At 39.1% G+C, this 23,852-nt stretch overlaps 1 protein-coding gene across 5 annotated transcripts in view; it reads right to left on the bottom strand.

Moving 5' to 3' along the window:
• Positions 1-23,348, bottom strand: part of si:ch211-161h7.4 (nucleolar and coiled-body phosphoprotein 1) — a 28,658-nt gene extending 5,310 nt beyond the window's left edge. Inside the window, exons 1-10 of one of the 5 annotated variants that reach the window (XM_057835101.1) lie at positions 23,239-23,348; positions 14,962-15,008; positions 14,843-14,901; positions 11,942-12,051; positions 11,425-11,485; positions 11,184-11,337; positions 9,524-9,607; positions 9,113-9,271; positions 8,485-8,990; positions 2,655-3,068 (exon numbers count right to left, since the gene is read on the bottom strand). In XM_057835101.1, coding sequence (XP_057691084.1) covers positions 2,655-3,068; positions 8,485-8,990; positions 9,113-9,271; positions 9,524-9,607; positions 11,184-11,337; positions 11,425-11,485; positions 11,942-12,051; positions 14,843-14,858 — 1,504 coding nt within the window. In that variant the 5' untranslated portion in view covers positions 14,859-14,901; positions 14,962-15,008; positions 23,239-23,348. Of the gene's footprint in view, positions 1-2,654; positions 3,069-8,484; positions 8,991-9,112; positions 9,272-9,523; positions 9,608-11,183; positions 11,338-11,424; positions 11,486-11,941; positions 12,052-14,842; positions 14,902-14,961; positions 15,009-15,127; positions 16,132-23,238 lie in introns of those variants that run through there. The other 4 variants (XM_057835099.1, XM_057835103.1, XM_057835102.1 and 1 more) reach the window with 4 other exon arrangements.
• Between the last annotated feature and the right edge of the window lie 504 nt (positions 23,349-23,852).

Raw genomic sequence — 23,852 nt, 5'->3', positions numbered from 1 at the left:
TGTGAATTGGAATGCGTGTATCACTAGTAGACATCCAATCCATTTTAACTGGGAGGGTGTAGGCGAATGAACGAATGTTCATTCGCTGCCATCCCTCCCACTTCAAACGGATTGAACGTCTATGACTGTCAGTGGCAGCCAATGCCAGGCAGTGAGGTAATTTTGGGCTATTTAAGGTCATTTACCTGTTCATTTTCAGCTACTTCCTGTTGATTTGGGGGTATTTTATGGGTCACTTCCGGTTTATTTTAAGTTACAGAACAGGAAGTGACCTATGAATGACCCAAATGAATAGGCAGTGACTCAAACTCAACAGGAAATGACCTGTAAATGCCCTGAAAATCGGACAGAATGACTGTGAATGCTCGGGTTTCGAATGAATGAACGTTCCCAGTCTAAAAGGATTGGGCGTCATGCACTGTCAATGCAGCCTTAGAGTTAACTGATACACTATTATGATGGAAAATTTTGGTAGCAACTTGTTTGTTCCTTTTTATTTTAGACAGTGACACCTTTTTAAAACGATATCTCGATTCTTGGCAGGAACATATCGATAATCTTTTGGGATACAAAGTATCACAATATATCACCATTTCGATATTTTGTCACACCCCTAGCGAAAACAATGAATGTTATTAACCCTCCCACTTCAAATGAATTGGGCATCCATTGACATCTATGGCAGCCATCGTAATCATGATTTTAGACATCACAATTTTAAAATCACCAAAAACTCAATGTTTTCAAGAGCGGTTGACTGATGATCCAGGATCTATTTAGTCCCATGAGGAATCCATGATCGTAGATTTCATCACAGCTTTCAACGTCCTTCGTGGCAGTCAAATCAGAATGAGGAATACAGGTCGAGGTGCAGAATTTTACATTTTACTTGCAATTTGAAACACTTCCACTTGTTGTTGTTAAATAGCTCCCACAACACACAGAAAAGCAACTGATTTTAATTGCCTCCCTGAATATGTTTAGAAAACAAGTGGCTCATTAGTTTTAGTTTGAATTGTTTCATTAAATACATTGTTCAAATTCTTTTTGCTGCTCCATGCTGCAGGCCTGTGTACAATATGCAGGTCAAGTGGAAAGGTTAGCCAGTCTCAAGACCTCAATCGAATAGAAAGTCTTTGGATGGAGCTGAAACTTTGTGTTTCTCAACGACAACCCCGAAACCTGACAGATCTAGAGAAGATTTGTGGAGGAATGGGCCAAAATCCCTGTTTCCATATGTGAAAACCTAATGAAGAACTACAGAAAGCGTCCGACCTCTGTAATGTCAAACAAAGGCTTCTGCACAAAATATTAGCTCTGGTTTTCTCAGGGGTACAAATACTTATGAACCCCAGTAGATTACAAATATTTTTTTTTTCAAAAACCATACAAAGTGACTTCCGGATTTTTTTTTTTTTTTTTTTAAGATTATGCCCCTATTAGTGGAAATGCATCTATAGCCACGTTTACATGCTGACTTTTTTTCATACCGATACAAATCATTCCGAATGGAAATTTCACATCAGCTGTTTACATGTCACTTCATCTATTCCGATCCAGCGTTTACATGTGTCTGCCTTTATTCTGAAAGGACGTTTGACAACTGCCGTCTGACATGCGCAGATTAATCAAAACAAAGCGTCACGTTGCAAAACATGGTGATCGATCGTCAGATCAGCTGCTGTTCTAACTTTTCGAGTGGAAACAAAACTTCAGAATGACACGCCGTTCATTTAAAAAGTTGTGTGGGTGCGCTTTGCGTGTGCTTGGAAGCCATGTTGCATGTGACGTTACTTACGTCACCAAGTGACGTCACCACGTCAGTACGGAGCATGTGCAGAAAGAACGCAGCCAGACACCATTCCGCTTCCCTGTTTACATGATATAATTTTACTTCTAATCGGTTTGGGAAAAGGAATATTCCACCCCTGTGAATCGGAATGAAATTCCATTCGGTTTGGGCCTGTTCATTCCGAATGAGGTGTTTATATGGAACACATTTATTCGGTTAGAACAAATATTCCGATTGAAATTGGAATATTTGGCTCCATGTAAACGTGGCAAGTGATTGAAAATTTCAGACATCTACCCATTTTGGGAATGGGAAAACCCATTGGCAGTGTATCAAATACTTGTTCTCCCTACTGTAAGTGGGTGAACTTGCAAAATCATATATATATATATATATATATATATATATACATACATACATATATATATACACACACATATATACACACACACATATATATACACACATATATAAATATATTCATACATATATATATATACATGCATATATATATATATACACACATATATATATGTATACACAGTATATACATACAGTACACACAGATATATACACAGCACAGATTTACATATGATTTATATCAGATTAGCAGTTAAATCAGTCTAAAAGTTAAAATGTTTGGTTGAAAATATTTTTTACCATACATTATAACTTGGTATGACATAACTTCATGTCTTGTTTGTAAATACTGTATGACTTTGAATTTTGCACTGAAGTTTGATTTGAAGAAAATCGCGAATTGAATTTAAATCACAGTATTGGCCAGAAAAATGTTAAATACTTGTTATTTCTAAAATCCTTCAGCCCTAGTCTACTGAAGAGCTAGGAGTGTATTTTGTACCTGATTTGGGTCTCTGTTCTTCTTGTGGGAAAATTTGAGGACTGAAAAAACGAGGAGAGGAATCTTGATCTTCCATTTGTTCCCCTTCATCTGAGTTCACATCATTGCCTGGTCCTTCCATCTGGGCTATTTTCTTTTTCTGCGTCACTCTCACGTCCTTTTTGGTCGTGCTTTTAGGTACTTTCTTGGCCTTGGCAGCTTCTTTACGGTTCGATTTGGGCTTTTTGACACGGGGGGAATTTTCTTTCGCCACGTTCTGGGGGCATCTTACCCACCACTCACCTGGCGGTCTTCTTTTCCTTTTGCCCAATATTTGATGTTCTGAGGGAGAGAGGCCGCCAGAAGAACATTGATGGTGTTCAATTGTTTCGGCCGCCAAATCCTGGTCAGAGTTGTATTTCCCGATATCGTAAACTATGGGACGAAATATACAGTTGTGACCGGTTGGAGCAATAACTCACAGACTCATTTTTGAAAAGTGAGATTTTGGCATAATCAAAAAGAACACAAGCTCAGCTTTCCAATGACATATCAATCGTTTCTAGGGCTGCAGCGATCGATTATTTTAGAAGTCGATTAATCGATGAACTAATCGAGTAATCAGATAAGGAACATGAACAATTAAAATACCTGAGCTGAGCCTCAAACTGTATAAAAATAAATAAATAAATGAGGATGTAAGTACATTAACAATTGACTAACTTGCATAGCAAACGTCCGCTAGCTTAAATGCTATAAAATGCTAACTTTTTTTTTTTTTTTTACAATGCTCTTAACTAATTGTTCAAACACATATTCCCACAAAAAACGGCGAAATATAAACGAAGTTACGAGTGCATTAAAAAAAATTTGCTCAAACAAAAACATAGCTGCATGTTGCCACTAGAAGGTAATGTATCCACCTAAATAAATAAAACTAAATGCAAACAGTTCCAAAACAAACCAATACAAGGTCACTTTACTTAAACCAATAGTCGAAGCACCAAAATTTAATTCAAATCTTTTTTCTAATCGAATTAATCGATTCATCCTTGCAGCACTAATCGTTTCGCTACAACCTTTCATCTCTGAAGTATTGCAACTGAGAGAAAACGGACTCAGAAAATGGCACTTACAAAACATCCAGAAAGTATTCACAACATTTCACTGTTTTCACATCGTTACAGCCTTATTGCAAATTGTATTAAATCGATCTGTTGCCTAAATATTCTAAACACAATACGTCATTATGACATGAGAAATAGGTTTTGCAAATTCATTAAAAATGAAGAACTAAGAAATCCCATTTACGTATGTATTCAGTTTCACACCCTTTGCCATGAAGCTTAAAACTGAGCTCAGTTTCATCCCGTCTCCACCGATGATTCTTAGGAGTCCATCTGTGGTAAATCTAGTTTATTGGACATGATTTGGAAAGGTACAGACCTGACTATATAAGGTCACAGTTGACAGTGCACGACTGAGTGCAAACACCAAGCGTGAAGTCAAATTGTCTGCAGACCTCTGAGAAAGGATTGTCTTGGGGCACAAATCTGGGGAAGGATACAGAAAGAATTCTGCTGCTTTAAAGGTTCCAGTGAGCACTGTGGCTTCCATCGTCCAGAAATGGAAAAGTTTGGAGACACGACAACTCATTCTAGAGCTGCCCGGTCGTTTAAACTGAGCGTTCCGGGGACAAGGGCTTTAGTCAAGGAGGTGACCAAAACCCAACGACCACTCTGTCAGAGCTCTAGCGTTCCTCCTTTCACGGAGAAGAACCTTGCAGAAGGACAACCACCGCTCAACCAGCACTCCACAAGCCAGGCCTGTATGACAGAGTGGCCAGACTAAAGCCACCTAGTAAAAACAACATGGAAGCCTGTTTAGAATTTGCCATCAGGCATCTGAAGGACTCTCAGACCATGACAACCAAAATCCTGCGGTCTAAATGAGAAAGACTGAACTGTTCTGTGTGACTACCTGACACATGTTTGGAAGGAACCAGGCTTTGCTGATAGCCAAGTCAGTCCCATGCCTACAGTGAAGCATGGTGGTGGCATCATCATGCCATGAGGATCTTTTTCAGTAGCAGGAACTGGCAGGCCAGTCAGGATGGACGTTAAGATGAATGCAACAATGTACAGCCACATCCTGGATAAAAACCTGCTCCCGAGTGCTCTTGAGCACAGATTGGAGCGACAGTTCAATTCTTCGCTGGACAACAATCCAAAGCATAAAGCCAAAATCTCGGCAGAAAGTCGTCACAACCACTCTGTGGATGTCGTGGAGTGGCCCAGTCAGACTCCAGACTGGAATCCAATTGAACATCTCTGGAAATATCTGAAAGTCGCTGTACACAGTCATCTCCTATCCAACCGTATTGTCAAGAAGAATGGGTGAAACTGCCTAAAGACAGGGGTGCTGAGCTTGTGGCATCATATTAAAAATACTCGAGGCTGTTATTGTGCCAAAGGTGGATCAACAATGTATTAAGCAATACTTATGGCGGAAAACACAAACAAGGGTGAAAAAGCACTTTCTGCTCTTGCACCGCTCTTTAAAATAAACTGCTGTATTTTAAGCCAAAAGAACTGTTGTGTCTGATAAAACAATATGTCTATATGCTGCCATAGCAGAATCATGGTGCATTAAGCCCCCGAACTATTTTTAATTTGTCCATTTTACCCTGAAAACCCCCGTTTATAGACGTCGTGCTATCGCTTTTGTTTCAACCCAGCCATAAAACGAAGGTAATTAATTATATTTATTATTCAAAATGTCTGTCGTTTTTAGCTTAGAATCATTAATTGATGTCTCATATGTCGTTTGAAAAAAAAAAAAACTTAAAAAAATTATTCATTCACATATTTTAAACTTTTAAACAAATTATGTCACAATGAAAAAATGGCGTCTGTAAAAAAACCTCACGGATATCTACCTCATAACTATCGCTTAATTGTATTTTTTGGGTTACTGTCGCATTTTCTCCGATATGTTAAATGATAAATAATCGATTCCAAACAAAAACAAAAAAAAAAAAAAGGAAAAGGAAAAAAAAAAACGTTTAAAAGGGTAAATATATGAAAAACAAAATCTCGACCACTCCTTGATGTCTGCGCTTTCTGCATCGCGACCCTTGTTATACAACAATGTTTCACTAATAAAATCCCGCAAAAATCCAGCTGTGGCCATTCACAGCTGTGTCTTGGCACTCAGTGACACATGCTACATGGAGTTTTTGGATCGAAACAAGCTAAGTACCCGATAATATCTTGTTGAAGTCATGGCGTCTGTAATTCTGCTCTCACGTGTTCTCACCTCCAAATAGGGTTTTGCTGTTTAAAAAATGGTTCTTTTTTTAAAAATGCCTTCCTGTTCAAAATTTTTCTTCCCCCAGAAAATTGAGATTTTAAGCTCTCCAATGATTTATCACAAATGCATATCGGACAATTTTGAAAGATGGCCAAATTGGGGGTCTTAGAGCGGAACTTCAAGTCAACTGAGTGTTTTCTGCCTTATGTAAATGTGATTTCTTCGTTCTTCATGTTTAATAAATGTGCAAAATTTCCCCAAAAAGTATTTCACATCATCATAATGGGGTATTGTGTTTAAAATGTTTAGGCAAGAGATTAATATGTAACAAGAATTGTAGTTGTTCTTATTTTAACTGAACATGTAGACCTCTAAAAAATAATAAAAACTACTTTTCTTTCCAAACGACTAAATTATTATTTCCTTTCTAAAATAAAAATGCAGCATTATTTGGCTTTACAAAGATTTTCTGGAGAAGAGAACTAATTATTTTAGGTCTCTAAGGCTACAGTGGGGCAAATAAGTATTTAGTCAACCACCAATTGTGCAAGTTCTCCTACTTGAAAAGATTAGAGAGGCCTGTAATTGTCAACATGGGTAAACCTCAACCATGAGAGACAGAATGTGAAAAAAATAGAAAATAACATTGTTTGATTTTTAAAGAATTTATTTCCAAATTAGAGTGGAAAATAAGTATTTGGTCACTTACAAACAAGCAAGATTTCTGGCTGTCAAAGAGGTCTAACTTCTTTTAACGAGGTCTAACGAGGCTCCACTCGTTACCTGTATTAATAGCACCTGTTTTAACTCATTATCGGTATAAAAGACACTAGGGCTGTCCCAAACGACTAATTTTCTCCCGATTAGTCAGCCGACTATTTTTACGATTAGTCGACTAATCTAATAATTTAAAAAAAAAAAAATTTTTTTTTGTTTGTTTACTAATTTAGCAATGAAATTTTTGTTGACGCTTATCAATTCACAAAAAACATATTGGAACACTTAAATTATTTACTAAAGTACAAATAAACACGTAAATAACAATAATAAATCACAAATAAACAATGACTTCAAATGCTGATAGAATTAACTAGTGTAGCATCCCGATTGAAAAGATGGTCTCTTAAACTGATGGTTTACAACTTTTATTCCATCCTTGATGTAATCACACTGTAAGAGCTACGGTGCACACAAATAAAACAACACAATTAGAAATTAACGAAAACTTTTCACCTTTTTCGTTTTAAACCTTATTTATATATCAATGAATTGCCTATATGAATTTCCTTTACCTTAATTTATTACCTTATCATTGACAATCTCTTCCTTGAGTGCAATCACTGTATATACTGTATATATTTATGACCTTTTAACGTTATATAATTTTCTATACCATAAAATAAACCATAACATGAAATAAACCTTTCAGTTGGCAATACTAATAGCACTTATAGGCCCATTGTCAATGAAACATTATTATTTAGTAAAGCGACAGCACCCTCTGGTGTACAAAAAATGAAATAAATTTTTTTTTTACAAACGGTGACGGCGCTTGAGGTGTTTATTCACGGCCGACGTGCAGCCAAGCTTGGCAATGAAGAGACAGGACACAACAGTGTACCCTCCTTTATTTCTTTGAAATAAGTCAATGTTTTGGACACTCTGGTGCGCTTTTTTGGCTTTGTGCCGCTTTCCCCGCTTGCATACAGAGCATGAATGGGGCCATGTATCGAGAGATTTTGAGTGAAAATCTCCTTCCGTCAGCAAGGGCATTGAAGATGAGACGTGTCTGGGTCTTTCAGCATGACAATGATCCCAAACACACAGCCAGGGTAACAAAGGAGTGGAGTCGTAAGAAGCATTTCAAGGTCCTGGAGTGGCGTAGCCAGTCTCCAGATCTCAACCCCATAGAAAATCTGTGGAGGGAGTTAAGTCCGTGTTGCCCAACGACAGCCCTAAAACATCACTGCTCTAGAGGAGATCTGCATGGAGGAATGGGCCAAAATACCAGCAACAGTGTGTGAAAAGCTTGTGAAGTTACAGAAAACGTTTGGCCTCCGTTATTGCCAACAAAGGATACATAACAAAGTATTGAGATTAACTTTTGGTATTGACCAAATACTTATTTTCCACCATGATTTGCAAATAAATTCTTTAAAAATCAAACAATGTGATTTTCTGTTTTTTTTTTTCCACATTCGGTCTCTCGTGGTTGAGGTCTACCCATGTTGACAATTGCAGGTCTCTTGAATATTTTCAAGTGGGAGAACTTGCACAATTAGTGGTTGACTAAATACTTATTAGCCCCACTGTACGTTCACTGCAGGTCAATTCAGTTTTCTTTGCTCTTATGTGACCCATAACTGATCTTTCAATGCAGTGTGAATAGTCCAATTTTGATATTTTAAAATCTGTCCTAGGCTCATTGTTATGTGGATATCTATCAGATACCTTTGCACTAATAACACATCCACACAAATGCAACCTGTACATCTTCGACAAGTGAAAGCTAGCATGATAAATAACAAGCAGAGTTTACCTGAAGGAGAAGCCTGATCAGGGTGAGGATCAGCATCCTTCTCACTGCTGGGTTGTTGATGCTGCACAGTCGTCTCTTTTGATTTTGCTTCCGATCTGCTTCTCTTGGTATTGTCTATGGTGTTTTTTGTACTCTTTCCCATCCCTTTGAGGTTCTCTGTTTGATTGTCAGCCTCCTTCAGTTGCTCCTCACCCATCTTGTGTGGATTCTCTTGCTTCTCATTGTCAGGGGTATCAAGATGCACTCGCGGGCTTTTTTTTGTTTTTTTGCGGGGCTTCTGGTCTTGGATTGACTTCCTGCTCGGTACATCTGTCTCCCGCAAGCTGTCCGTGGAACCTTTGTCCATCGAGTTGCCTTTGCCACTAATGGACTTTTTGTTTGTTCGCTCTTTAGTCTTGGATTTAGAGGGAATGGAAAAGAATATAGGCACATCATCTTCCAGAATCTGGTAATCATCATCTAACTCAGGAAGGGGTGTAGGCATTTTCACCGGCGTCAGGGTCGTCCTGAAATATAAAAAAAATAAAAAATAAAAAATATTTATAAAATATTATTTAGGCTTCTGCTCTCAAGTGTTTTTTGAAAAAGATTTCAACGGTCTCCCTGAGGAAATGTCAGGTCAACTCACGGATTGGCTTTCGGTTGACTAGAGTCAAGAACTTTACGCAGAAATGCACCGATGTCTTTTTTCACTGGGTGTGGCAAGCTCTTTGTCGTGGACTCCATGTGAACGTCCTCACAGCCATTCTCTGAAGTGGACATGCTAGGTTCCTCCTGTGATAACTTGCTAATACAAACAATAACGACAAGTCCAAGTCATCTTTCAGCATGACAGTAACTCAATAAGCACAAATCCAAATGAATAAAAGAATAGCAGTGAATGATTGTTTCAGTACCATTGACAGCGACAGTTGTCCAATTCATTTGAACTGGGTGGGCTCGCAGTGAAAAATAGCTGCTAACCCTTTCCAGTTCAAATGAACTGGACGTCTTTCGCCGTCAATGGCAGCCAATGAGTTAAATGCATTATAGACCATACAAAGGTGTCTGCAGTCTCTTCTTGTGAGCGGAGGTGGGCCTTTTAAGGACAACCTTGCTCGGGGGAGGCTCCATGTCATCATGTCTGTAAGATGTGAATTGTTATTAATATTGTAAACAAAAGAAGGGACTGAGATCACTGACAACCAGGTTAAAACAAGGCGAGAATAGAACGTATAAAAAGTTTACTTATTTTACCCGCATTTTAACCCTTTCATGCACGAACAATCTTTTTTTTTTTTTTTTTTTGGTTAAACCCTAACAGGGCACTCCTTTAACTCATTGGCTGTCATTGACAATGCTAGACGTCCAATCTATTTTGACTAGAAGGGGCTAATGAATGAATGTCCTAATGTAATTGTCCCAGTGTCACTGGCACTGAAACATAAGCATTTACAGCCATTTCTCCCAGAATAAATGAATTGGACGTCTGTTGCCATCAATGGCATTCAAAGAGTTAGATAAAAAAAATGTTGATTGTTACCTGGGGTCTTAACCAGTGTTTTCTGTTTCTATTCATTTTAATTTTAGAAGTTTAAGTTTTAAATAACATTTTACTTATGGGGGGAGCAGGTGCGAAAGGCTGAACAGACCTTGGCCCGGCGGCTGAAATTTATCTTGGGTTTACAACTCGCTGTGTATTATAGCAAACACTAATGCGAATCATTTGAAGAGGACCTGGGACCACTAGACCTGCTTAATGCCATCTCTGGCATGGGTCTACAAAGTATTTATGTTAGTCTCTGCACACTACTACGCATTTTCTTGTCTTTGCCAGTGACTGCAGCTGGAGGAGAGCGAGCCTTCAGTAAAATGAAAATAATAAAAAACTAGCTACGCTCATTCATATCACAAGGCAGGCTTAACAACCTAGCTATGGTCTCCATCTAAAGTGAGCTTGCTCAAAAACTGGATTTCACTGACGTTATAAATGACTTTGCTGTCAAAAAATCTAGGCGCATCACTGTTTGAGAGCTTGATAACCCCAGGGATGTGGAGGGGGCAGCCGCAGGATGTTTAGTTGTACTGTTTTGTTGCAGGCAGGCATAGCACTCTCAGTTGTATTGTACTGTAGCCTACATGGGACAATAGATGGAAATTGTTTGTTTATATTGTGTCACAACACATTACAGTCTGTTAAATTTAACTGTCCATCTCAAATTAAATAAATTGAAAATTTACACTGTCATTGCTTCCATTTCGTTAAAAGTACAGCCTATGTTGTCGTGACAAGCCGGTGGCATGGGTGCGGGGGGCCCTATAATGGTCTCTTGTCCCTGCGCCCCTGTAAGTCTATTGACGGCCCTGCCTCCACACTTTCACAGGCCTCTCAAAACAACGCCTTGTGTACGTGTGGGGTGCAATTAATTGTTTTGCGCGGGCCATCCAGAAAACTAGCCAAGTGGCTGGCAGAGCAATTTTAACCCTTAAACACTACAAAGTGGCTGGCAGAGCAATTTTAACCCTTAAACACTACATTACAGCTCCACACATCATCTTACTTTTCTGTTTGACCCTCCCTTCGCCCAACCACGCCCACGTTACGCCCTCACACCGGACCCCTTACAGGCTTGCAATCCCTTATATTCTGCCCCTGTCAGTACTGCTTCTTCTCACAACTGTGGCAGGGTTCATATCAAAATTTTTTCTCAAATTCTTACACGCCAGAATTCGGCTTATTCCTTGCTGTGTTTCCTTCTTCTTGATGGTCAAAAAGGATAGGAGACAGCCTTTTGGCTTCCTCGTTAGTCTCAAACTGTGGAGAATTCCCATCACTGTTCTCGTCTAGTGGGCTGGATGTCTTCGTTGGCCCTTCTAAACAGATGTTTGAATATTATAAAAACTTACATGTGGAAACTATTGTAAATGTTGGCATGATTTAGGAGTGTGAATGTCTCATACCATTGTTTAGTTCAAGACCTGGCGTGCGTGTCGCAGGACGTGGTAAGTCCTCTTTGGGAGTCTACAGCAACATAAAGGAAAACATGTTTGGTTTCGTTTAAAGGGACTGACAATACCAATGGTGTAAATATAATATATAACTTTAATAGCAAAAGGCGGTAGCTCAAAGTATTTTTCAAAACGGAAACCGCAAAACTTAAGACCTTCGTTAATGGCGGAAATAATGTCTGGAAAATAATAGTGTAAAAAAATCACATTGCCATACATTGGCTCAATCATGTCCAATATGCTCTTAAATCCATTTTTTTGTCTTTAGCAATGTGCAGAGCCACTGACCCCAAAAGCACATTCACCAGACTACATTTTTGACAACGGGGGAGGAAAAAAAGTGAAATGTGGTGTTGTTGGCACTTAACTCACTGGTTGCTTTGATAAAAAAAAAAAATTAAAAAAAAAATCACATCAAGGCCCCTAAAAGTTGTTATATATAACAACGAATATTAAGTTTTACAAGTACCCCTGTAGGTTTAGCTGTTAGATCCAGTGGCGTAGTACGTGGCACCTGCTGGATTTCCTCGCTGTCTGAGTCTGAGAGTTGAAGAGGTGTGGGGGTGCACTCCCTATAATCTGTTAGGAACAAATGTGTAACTAAATATCAATGTAAAAGAAATATTGTAATACTGACATCATTGCCAAATAGATTTTTATAAAGTGAGGAGGTGGCTTATAAAGAAAGGAGATTTAGTTTTTTAGCTGATGAATGATCAACCTGAAACATGTCCAGAACTATGATGTACGGTTGAGTATTTATGAGCATTCACAATGTGTTTCAACAAGCCTTGCTGTAAGGCCATGGTGGTCATCATGAAGTTGTTTCAGCAGAAAGGTGTCGAAATTCTGGACTGGCCCTAGAATTCTTCAGATCTAAACCCGAGTGAAAACTTGGGGGCAATTATAGACAAGTTTCCGAGGTACTTCCGCTTTACTTCCGCATGTCTGCTAGCAACTTCCGTTTTAGAATTTCTCCATCCAAAACAACTGTGGCGCTAGACTAACATTACTCATCAAAATCCCTTAGAAAAGATCATTCGGAAATATCGCATCCATCTGCCATCATCACGACAGGGGAGGAAAACATGTTCATGAAGGCAGATGTGGAACCAAGTTTGTGCCACCACAAAGACCGTGTGCTTTTGTAGCCATGTTGCCGCTGTTTTATGGAAGGTATGTTCTTCCTATCCCTGCATTTTCATGTGTTCGGTGCTCAAAAAATACTAAAGCTAAAATCTTCCGCATGAAACGACTTGTTGCCTTTGGTATTGTAATTACGATGATGATTGTAATTATGATGATCTTTAATAGTATTTACGACAACTACCCGGGGCCGGCCGAGGGGCTGGGACAGACAGTGACTTTTGGCGTGGCTCTCAAGCTCTGCTGTCCGATATCACAGTCTTGTATGCTATTTTTTGAATAATTTTATAAATTGCGATTTAATGACATGTTTTCCACATGCACCAATTGTTTTAAATAAAACAAGAAATTGAATCAATGTTGTCCAAATGCTTTCTTGTGATCAATATCTGCAATAAAAATTTTTTAAAAAAGACATACAGGGGTGTAACGGTACACAAAAATCTCGGTTTGGTACGTACCTCGGTTTTGAGGTCACGGTTCGGTTCATTTTCGGTACAGTAAGAAAACAAAATGCATAATCTAAATGTGCTTGTTGTTTATTACACACCTTTGTGCTTTCAACAAAAGGAACATTATTAGCCTATACAAAGCTAGAATTCTGCTCAAAAAGTAGTGGGTATTTAAAGATAATCCAACAAAAATTTGCCTTTCAGACCCAGCGTATTGGTCAGCTTTCTTTCTGAAAGAAAGACGAAAAAAGAAGTCCTGTGCAAAAGAGAAAAGCAATCCCAAAGACAAAGATTTTAACATGTATTTTACAAATGAAATGCCTCAATGAATCTTTTTTTTTTTCTTATGAACGGTTTTCAAAAGCTTTATTGGTGGATTTTCTCAAGTTAAGGCGCCACACAGAAATTAATAAATTTAATTGTGTAAGCAGGATCTGTGTATTATTCTTATTATTTAATTACAGGTGTTTTAGCTCATTTCAATTTATTTTATTTAAATGGGCTACAATTTATTTTATTATCTGTTTATATTTTACAAATGTGATGTAGTATTCATTTATATTGTATATTTTATGTTGTATAACTTTAGTTCCTATGTGAGTGTTAGTTCCTACTTGTTTTGTTGTGGTGGGAGGGTTTTGTATTGAACACGGGGCCGTGTTGGTTATTATTATAGCAGAGAAGACAGCAGTAAATCAACAAAGACAAGTCAACTATGCCCCGATCTACCACTCAAGAGATCTGATGGACTCAAAGAGTGGGTTACGATTGCATATTAGTTTGAAAATCGACCGGATCCACCGTATTTTTACACGAGTGACTTCCGGTCTGCCCGAACCTAGCTAATGGTAGTAGTATTGACGCAGGAGGGTCGCGTCTTGCGGCAAAAAATAAACTCTGCCTTTCTTTTCGCGTGCGTCGCGTTGAGCCGCTTCTGGGACACGTCTAACACGTGACCGCATTGCGACTGGTGTGCATTGGCTGATTGACTTTAACGCCCGCGTTTCACTGCATTCTCGCGGCGGCCACGTTGTCACGCCGTTGACGTTTCTGGGTTATACTGTCCTACCGTGTTGGTTCTCATTATAGTTGAGAAGACGGAGTAAATATAATCTACACAAAGAAACTGTAACCCGATCGACTCACAGCCTCAAACACCTCATTTTGGTCACTCAAGTGACGGGCGTATCAATTTACCTCACGTCAACGCAGGCTGACAGTTTGGTTTTAATTTTGTCCACGAATGATCAATGAAGTGATAAGAACAATCATACAAACTCATCTACGTCTCATCTACGTCATGCTTCCGTGGGTTCCTATGGCTTGATTTAGCAGTTTTAACTTTGTCAACACACTGCTTACTTCAACCACAATTCATGTTGTTCTTTCTAAACCGGAAGTTCGGAGCAGACATTTTCCAAGATGGAGCCGCCCATATTTCGCTCAGGAAACTTGTCTATAGAAGAAGGTGTTCAGTAATAATCCAGCTAATTTGGCTAAGTAAGAAGCTGTAATTAAGACTGGTGAAGAAATGTAGACGTAAATATGTGTAAATAGCCTGGCAGATTCCATACCCACAGCTTGTCAAAAACATATAATGACAGCAATCACTAGTTTTGAACTCTTTACGGCCTACTAATTAAGTACACTTTCATGTAAGAAAAGTTCATTGTAATGCCAATAAATAATTGCCCCCCCCCCCCTTCAAAATAACCGAAATTTTACTTTTACTACTAAACGGAATGGCCAAAATAAAATTAAAATGGACTTACCGTAGTCTTCAAACATCCTGTCGACGTCTCCCAATGACAGCCTGGCTCCTTTAGGTTCACTGGAAACATGAGATTTAGTATGTTGGCTTTGAAAGCATATGTAATAACTAGCTACTTACTCTTGTTTGGTAGTCCGATACCAAAGCCTCCTCTTTGTTATCCTTCTCTGAAGACAAAGAGGGAAACATTTAGTTTCAAACGTGCTTTTGTCCATTTCATTTGGCTAACGGGACTCAAAAACAGACACGAATGCAGGAAGAATGGAGAGAATAGACGTTTACTAACCGTATATCGGTCCCCCGGCTCCATTTCACGTACCCTCAAAGCACAATGTGATAGTAATAGTTATCCCGCGTTAGACCCTACGGGCTGCCTTCACGCTACGGAGAAGAATGTAGGCGGAATAAACGCATGTGTTTTATCGCAAGCCATACACATAACGGGTTGCTGTTTTTATTTCCGAGTTAAGGCGTCAGGTACCACAACAGCAACAACAATGGCGCCAAAATGTTCTAAATTAGAGAGAGACACACTGCACATGCGTAGACCACTTCGTTCCGTGTATACGGGTGGTTGGCAACTTGCAATAGCATTCTACCGCCACCTATTGATCTGTTATTATTATTGCACAAAATAATAGTACAATTACCAAGTTACAAACACATTATACATACAAAATTATAACGGAAAATACCTTGTGCAGCTAGCACCTGTTTATTTTTAAGAAGCTGGCCGACTCTCTCTGCTGCTGCGAGTGGCTTAATGAAAGTCCTTTGTGTCTGGGCGAGAGCAGGGCTCGCTGTAACTCACACCACGCAAATCTCGCGAGACTAGTGGTAACCAAAAACAATGACTGTGTCCAATATTAACAAACAAACAATAAACACAGTCTTCTTTTAACCCTTAACAAATTACTAAAACATTTTAATACAAGAACTATTCATTAACAGTTACACTCCCACCAAAATCACTCATTGTTTTTCATGGTGATTTTCTGAAAAGTGTCCTTGTTTGGGTTTGAGTCTGATTTAGTTTCTGCCAATCTCAAGTAAAGTCACAACTTTGTGTATAGGTCTGTCCAGGTATATTAGTCTCGTCAATGGTTTACCTTTGTCAAAAGTAGTCTCACTGGTCTTCAAGCTTACCTTTCGGATTTTGCCTTTGTACTTTTTGAGTTATTATTACTGCATGGGTTTCATACTCTGGCTGGCTCTATCATTCTCTTTGTCTCGCTTTCTCTTGAGACTACTTAACATAAGCAGTGGCGTCGTCAGGTCTATTGTAGTAAAATTTTGTCAAGGCCCCCTAAATAATTTTTTTTTTTTTTAAATTACAAAAAAATGCTGACATATTCCCTATGAAGTTGCCAGAGTAATAGTTTAAATCAATAACCATATAACCTATTATTATTAACTTAAAGTGCATACGACAGGATTAAAAAAAAGTCTTAAATAGCATTATTATGTGAATCATATTTTGAGACGATTCGACTATATGCAACAATTTGGCAAAGCGCAAATCACGAGGAATGAGTCTTTTAAGCCGCCGTTTAGCCATGCCTAAAGTTATAGGGCTCTAGCGTCCCCAACAGGTGGATGACGTTGGCAGGGTCATGGTTTCATCTGATTTAGAATTCAGCCCATTGAGGAGGAATTACTCAGAAGGAGGTAAATGCGACGAAGAGAGCCGCAAAATGTCATTGTTTCAGTCTCTCTACTCCTTTTTACAGGATATTCTTTTTAACATAAGTATTTTTCCCCAATGTCTAAATAAATGGTATGTTTATGATAGCTAGCCGACATGCTAACGCGAACCGAGTGACGTCTCAAAGTCTTATTTTCGCTTTTCAAAGCGAAAAATCACACAAAACTAGCCCGGATCATATCACACGGCAGCGGGGTTGTCGATTGTCTTCGCCGATCCGCAACCCGCTCAGCGGCGAGCAAGTTACAGCTCATTCCTCTGCTGCGGACTGGAAAGCTCGCCGGGGAAGCAGCTGGAGAGTACCGCCAGACAAACTGGCCGACGCCGGAGGAGCGCGTAGCTGCCACATGGTCAACACGGACATGGCTTAAAATAATGCTTTACTACACAGCGAAGACGTAAACAGTGAGAGAGTAGCGTGCAGTTGTTGTGCACCTAACATGGCAGGATGTGTCTGAGGAGAACTTTTCTACATGTCCGTCCATGATCAAACGTAAGTAAATAGTCCTTTATTTTAAGAAAGCTTGTAGTGTTTACTTTGTAATCGTTGTATTTGCGGCCATTTTTAACACAAGTTGCAATTGCTGATGGGGTTGAAAATTTGACAGAACACACGAAGAGGGCAATAAGCCGAGTATGGGGGGGGGCAAACAAGCCACGCAGAGTGGCATTCTCAGTGGACAATCAGCCACAAAATGCAAGCCACTGCCGTATGAAAACGTGTGCCGTGATCCTAGTATTTGACATAAAACAATATACAATGTTTACTCACTTCCTCATAAGTCAAATGCTCCCACAGTTGTAGGGCTTGTTTTGGCCAATATCAGCGGTGAAATGGAACCCAAAAAGGCTCACACGCTGTTGGTCACCCTGGTGCAGATTTTCTGCACCAAGAACAATTCTCTGCAGCTGTTTGGCTGGCGTGATGCGAAAAATAAACGAATTAATCCGCAAAATCAGCTGAATGCTGATATATTGTAAGATGCCGACCCTGGTGAAGTCACATTCGCATTCGTCCTAAACCTGAGACTGAAGCTGGAAGTCACTCATTTTCATGGTGTGGGATTCAAAATTGAATATGTAAAACAATCACTTCCAAACACATCCAAGCAGTCCATTTCATTCAGGAGCATAAAACACTGCGTGAAATATGAAATAAACATGCTTTTTTGTGTCATACACACTTTAAATATGATGTGAATGTGCGCGTTTCTGTAGTATGGTTGAATGAAAGGTGAGTTGTCGGATTTTGACAGCTGTCTGGATATTGAAGAGTGGGAGGGTGAGGAGGGAAAGTGGTGGTGACGCCATTGCAAACGTGATGATAATGATGACAGTTGGCTCGGAGCGTTAGCATGAGCATTTAGTGTGGCGAGCATCATCTTAAATTCTCGGACAACTTTAAAAAAAAAAAAAAAATTACACACAGTTCAGGGCATCCATATGAGTACAATTAAATTAAAATAATGTGCTGTTTTCCTGCTGAGTGTGCATTATCACCAAGTTAGCGTTGCCTTGTAGACGCTACACTATAACAATAATATATACAGTGGGGCAAATAAGTATTTAGTCAACCACCAATTGTGCAAGTTCTCCTACTTGAAAAGATTAGAGAGGCCTGTAATTGTCAACATGGGTAAACCTCAACCATGAGAGACATAATGTGGGGAAAAAAACAAAAAAAAATCACATTGTTTGATTTTTAAAGAATTTATTTCCATATTAGAGTGGAAAATAAGTATTTGGTCACCTACAAACAAGATTTCTGGCTGTTAAAGAGGTCTAACTTCTTCTTACTAGGTCTCACGAGGCTCCACTCGTTACCTGGATTAATGCCACCTGTTTTAACTCATTATCGGTATAAAAGACACATGTCCACATTCAGTCAGTCACACTCCAAACTCCACTATGGCCAAGACCAAAGAGCTGTCGAAGGAAACCAGAGACAAATTTGTAGACCTGCACCAGGCTGGGAAGATTTAATCTAGAATAGGTAAAACGCTTGGTGTAAAGAAATCAACTGAGGGAGCAGTTATTAGAAAATGGAAGACATACAAGACCACTGATAATCTACCTCGATCTGGGGCTCCATGCAAGATCGCACCCCGTGGCGTCAAAATGATAACAAGAACCGTGAGCAAAAATCCCAGAACCACGCGGGGGGACCTAGTGAATGACCTACAGAGAGCTGGGACCACAGTAACAAGGCTACTATCAGTAACACAATCAGCCACCAGGGACTCAAATCCTGCACTGCCAGAAGTGTCCCCTTGCTAAAGCCCGTACACGTCCAGGCCCGTCTGCGGTTCGCTAGAGAGCATTTGGATGATCCAGAAGAGGACTGGTAGAATGTGTCATGGTCAGATAAAACCAAAATAGAACTTTTTGGTTAGAAAAACAGGTTCTCGTGTTTGGAGGAGAAAGAATACTGAATTGCATCCGAAGAACACCATACCCACTGTGAAGCATGGGGGTGGAAACATCATGCTTTGGGGCTGTTTTTCTGCAAAGGGAACAGGACGACTGATCTGTGTAAAGCAGACATGTCCAAAGTCCGGCCCGGGGGCCAAATGCGGCCCGTGGTCAAATTTCATCCGGCCCCCAGCCTCTGTCATAAAATCAATAACGTCTGGCCCGAACACAGACTTAATGAATTGGTCAGCAGTACTGCAACCAGCATATGAAGTAGCTTACACTCAAAATGCTGCCCCTCGTTTACCCACTACAAGGCAGCAGCACTTTAACCCTTTATTGCCAAATGTATCACATTTTATACAACTAAAATTTCATGATTTTAAGACAAATTCAGAATTTTGACATTTCTTTTTGGAAAAAAAAGTGATGGATGCAAGTCAACACATGCATCTGCAGGTTCCATGAGAAAAAAATCACATGATTTAGCATGGGTTATAGATATAGAGCGCTTATTACACATATTCATTTTGACTTTTCTTTTTACAAATTTGAAAAAAAGGTTTCATTAGGACCTTATTTTTCAAATTTAGGGATTTAACGGCTACGCAACATTACTCCGTGTTACCCATTACTTCCATTTTCTAAAATGGTGACAATCTACAAAAAAAAAAAAAAATTGACTGTGACGGCCGACGCTTCAAGGTAGGTGGAAATTAGACTAGTTCTTCACTAAAATACGCAAAAACTGTGTCTGCCTCATTTGCAGAGACGTCGCTGTTTTTAAAGATTTCAATGTGAGGCGATATTACCAAACAAGACACGCTGACATGTACGACAAGATTACAGGGAAGATACGCAGCGAGATATTGAAGCAACTTGAAGCTAGTTTAATGTCACAGAAGCAGTATTTCGCAAGAGCCCGAAAGTCGAAAGACAAAAAAATAATTAAGCAAATGTGACACACTGAATGGCTTGCTAAAATTTGGTTAAAAATATTGTTCTACGTAAAGGACGTCAGCCAAGGTCGGCCCCCCACATTTTTACCACACCAAATCTGGCACCCTTTGCAAAAAGTTTGGACACCCCTGGTGTAAAGGAAAGAATGAATGGGGCCATGTATCGAGAGATTTTGAGTGAAAATCTCCTTCCGTCAGCAAGGGCATTGAAAATGAGACGTGGCTGGGTCTTTCAGCATGACAATGATCCCAAACACACAGCCAGGGCAACAAAGGAGTGGCTTCGTAAGAAGCATTTCAAGGTCCTGGAGTGGCCTAGCCAGTCTCCAGATCTCAACCCCATAGAAAATTTGTGAAGGGAGTTGAAAGTCTGTGTTGCCCAACAACAGCCCCAAAACATCACTGCTCTAGAGATCTGCATGGAGGAATGGGCCAAAATACCAGCAACAGTGTGTGAAAAGCTTGTGAAGAGTTACAGAAAATGTTTGGCCTCTGTTATTGCCAACAAAGGGTACATAACAAAGTATTGAGATGAACTTTTGGTATTGACCAAATACTTATTTTCCACCACAATTTGCAAATAAATTCTTTAAAAATCAAACAATGGGATTTTCTGTTTTTTTTTTTTTTTTTTCCACATTGTCTCTCATGGTCGAGGTTTACCCATGTTGACAATTACAGGCCTCTCTAATATTTTCAAGTGGGAGAACTTGCACAATTATTGGTTGACTAAATACTTATTTGCCCCACTTTATACGTTATATATAACATATATACTGTACATATTTATATTTTTTAATATAGCATTTTATATCATTAGCATTGTTTTGATCCCTGTATCTACCAATCAGAGCCATCTTTTTCCTATTTTTCTACTGTATTAAAAAATAGACTGAAACAACAACAATAATAATAATAATAATTAATTATCAGTCTTTGTTAGCTGTTTGTGAAGTTTTGTGCTTGTGCGCTACTACGTTCACTTACATCCTGTGCCTCTCCTGGGGGCTAAGCCCCCTGTTTTTAAAACCTAGTGACACCCCTGATCAATATTACATATATACTAGCTTGAATTCTTAACAACGGCATTTGATGTGCTCCTTTTTTTGCCTGCCATTGACAACGACAGACGTCCAATTCATTTAAACTGGAAAGACTTGCTGTCATTACTCAATATTCAGTACCACTGATGGCGTTAGAAGTCCGATCCAGTCTGACTAGGCGGGCTGAAAGTAATCATTCCCTCATTCCACAATAGCAGCTAATGAGTTTTTAGAAAATAACACACGCTTGGTTGGCATTTACACAGACTCATCACTATGGGCGGACTACAGGAGGCTGTACCCCCCCCCCCCCCCCCCACACACACACACACACTCAAAACTGTTACACCACCGCGTTTTTAGGGGGACCAAAACTCATCAAATACCAACATTGCAATATAAAACACATTTCAAAAAGACCTCATTGGCTGCCATTGAAAGTGACTTTTAAACCAGAGTTACTAAAAATGAGTAGTCTTTACATTAACCACACTGCAACTTTGTCAAATCGATCATATCGGTCGATAAAAGCATTTTAAAATGATATCGGATAATATCGTCATCGGTTTTTCATCATCGGTTTTGGGCCAATATGCATATGGCAGCGCTTTCATCTCCACTTATTGCCTTCCTATGTTTCTGGTGTTTTGTCGCCCCCTGCTAGCGCATAGGTGTATTTACTTTTAATAGATTCCAGCATTTTCTGCATACGTAACCATATGGCGACGCAAGCTCATTGCGAATAGCGTGAGCTAAATGGACAAGCTAACGTCTGCAACCAGTGTACCATAGCTGTTCTTACCATCTCGCCACGTTGTTTGTACCTTATACAAGTATGGCTTGTACGTTATGTTCTTCCTTTGTTTTATATGAGCTTTGTACAGTGTAATGGTAATGGAGATGAGTATATTTCGTTCGTGGTAAAATGTGGTTACATTATTTCATTGCTTGCAGGCTGTACTACCAGTTGCTATTTCAATTGAAACGTGATGTACTTTGCTTTATTTTGTCAGTTTATTCCATGTTATTGACACTATGTTTTTTTGTTTTCACTGTTACAAAAAAAGTATCAGTGCTCTTGTCAAGAGGAAGATGACCATAGTAAAGCCCATTCAACTTTACTCGAGCGTCTGACTTCTCTTTAGAGCCTGATTTGTTCCTGTGTTGTTGATTTTGATTTCAACATTAAATATGGTGTTGCAATATAGGCACTTTTTCCATAACTTCAGCCGTTGTTCTCTTATTTTTCACAGAATGTTTATTTGGAAAACGTTGAAGTTGTTACATTTATCATTATTAAAGCATCCAGTGGGGCATCACAATACAATTAGCCATAATATGTGTTAGGTTTTGTGTTGGTTCCCTCGTAGTGTGTTCCTGTGATTACCCATTGATTTCACCTGTTGTACCTGCTCCTAGTGTATCCACCAACCTACATCCTTCTGTGTCACCCATCTGTTCCTCGTTGTCTCGTTACCCCTTGTCTCTGTGTGTATATAAGCTCCCAGTTTGTTTTCAGTCCTTGTTGCGTCATTGTCAATGTCCATGTGCACGTCCGAACCTGTTCTCGCCAGTTTTCTCCAAGCCCTCGTGTTCCCCTCAGTAAGTTTTTGATACCCAGCCTTTTGTTAGTAAACTGAGTTTTGTTTGCTGCGGTGTTTTTGTGGATCTTGTCATTATTTGTTGATACTTTGTTTTTTGCTTGCCTTAATTAAATCATATTTGCACCGTCAATCTGCCTCGCCTCTTTTTCCCTGCATTTGGGTCCACACACCACCTGCCGCCCGTTTCCTGACAATATGTTAGGTCCACGACGGCATATATCGGCTTCAGTTTGAAATCGGTATCGGATTTTGGGAGTTGGACAATAACGGGATATCGGTTAGCGGTTACCAAGTCATTATTGGACAAATGTATTGTCAACTTACCACTTACAACACTGAAACTGCTGCTGCCTTCAGGTGGTGTCGAAATAAAAGTAAATTCAACTTGTTGAGTCCAAAATTGCATGTGAGCACACCCTCAAGTCATATTTTCTGCTTCAGAACTGATATTTTATTATGATACCCAAGTTTCCGAGATGGGTGGAACTTTTTTACTTTTCAAAATGGTGAAGTGCAAACAAGAAGGTGTGAATGATAAGAAAATATAGTTGTTGTTTTAAAAGAATAATCAATGTGCCACATTTTTTTCTGATGCCAGCACAATTCCATAGTGTACATATTTATAAAACTTTTTAACCATGTGTCTGCTAAAATGTTCACTTACAAAAACTTACCCTTTGAATGTTTCATGTATTCTCTTGTTGTATTAGATGTATATAGGTCTAGAACTGTTTTTAACCAAGCAACAAACCAAAATGAAGCCTGTGTTTGCTGTTTTGTTGCCACGACAACAAAAGCACATGAGCAAGACTACTTGTAATTACCAATAACCATGTATGTGTAAAACAGAAAATAAAACTTTAAAAACTTTTAAAAGTAATTAATACTGTGTATAACATGATTAGTGTAGAAATATTTGGTGAGTAAAACACCTAAGCCAAATTTGGCTGAATTTGCATGCATTTGATGTTGCCTTTATATTTCAAAGAAAAAAATGTTCACAATGGCCCAGTTGGGTCCCTTTTTTCAGGACACCTTGAACTTCATGTCCAAACTGTTGTTTTCTTCACTGACCAATTATAATCCACATTTTGGACCCAAAAAGGCAAAAAAAAATCCCAAAATCTTTTTTCAAAAGTTGTAATGTTGATGTCCCATTGACAACCAAACATGCTCGACCAACCATTTTGAAGCTTGAAAATATTTATTCAACTTGTTAGGATAAACATTCAGTAGAAAAAAATAAGATTGAATAGATTTATGTTTGACAATTCAACACAAACAGCAG

This window comes from Corythoichthys intestinalis, chromosome 4 (genome assembly GCF_030265065.1).
Source record: "Corythoichthys intestinalis isolate RoL2023-P3 chromosome 4, ASM3026506v1, whole genome shotgun sequence".
Taxonomy (NCBI): domain Eukaryota; kingdom Metazoa; phylum Chordata; class Actinopteri; order Syngnathiformes; family Syngnathidae; genus Corythoichthys; species Corythoichthys intestinalis.
The sequence above is the reverse complement of the archived record's forward strand: the minus strand, read 5'-3'. Positions and strand labels throughout refer to the sequence as shown.